General features: G+C 40.2%; 1 protein-coding gene across 1 annotated transcript in view; it reads left to right on the plus strand.

Moving 5' to 3' along the window:
- Nucleotides 1-615, plus strand: part of LOC119588840 (glycine receptor subunit alpha-3-like) — a 27,574-nt gene that overhangs the window by 19,015 nt on the left and 7,944 nt on the right. Inside the window, exon 5 of the mRNA XM_037937481.1 lies at nucleotides 13-153. Coding sequence (XP_037793409.1) covers nucleotides 13-153 — 141 coding nt within the window. The remainder of the gene's footprint in view (nucleotides 1-12; nucleotides 154-615) is intronic.

The following is a 615-nucleotide window of genomic DNA, read 5'->3' on the forward strand; positions in this document are numbered from 1 at the left end:
CATTCCCCCCAGGCTATCGACGTGTGGATGGCTGGTTGCATGGTGTTTGTCTTCGCTGCCTTGGGAGAATTCGTCGTGGTGCGAGTCCTAAATGTGATGCACCAACAGCATATAGTGCATCCGACCATCCCCGTCCAACCCGCGCAGTCTATGGTGAGGAAATTCAAAGGTTTGAATATCTCTGTCCAAAAGAGAAGCCGTTAAAAATGGTTGGGATCTCTAACGGTCAGTCTAAAAATCGTTAAAGATTTGTTGAGATTCTCTAACGGGTGGTAGAAAGGCCGTTAAAGATTTGTAGTGTTCTCTAACGGTCAGTAGAAAAATACCTTTAGAAATTCTATAACGGTCGAGAGAGAAACCGTTAGAATAAAAATGACCGTTGGCTCACCCCGGTCGAAAGCTTGTAGTATTCTAGATAATTCTTATTCCTTTTTATCATACATGTGTTTTGCCTTTATGATAGTACATGTTATTTAACTACGGGTATATTGGTATTACATCCGACTGTAGTTGTATATATATCTTATTACTTTTACAGCTTAAATAATAGCCTGTCGATAGTGACTGAAGGCGATGTTAGCAAAGTCCTTTTAACTATTTGGTATTCTACTTAGA

This window comes from Penaeus monodon, chromosome 24, assembly GCF_015228065.2.
Source record: "Penaeus monodon isolate SGIC_2016 chromosome 24, NSTDA_Pmon_1, whole genome shotgun sequence".
Lineage (NCBI taxonomy): Eukaryota > Metazoa > Arthropoda > Malacostraca > Decapoda > Penaeidae > Penaeus > Penaeus monodon.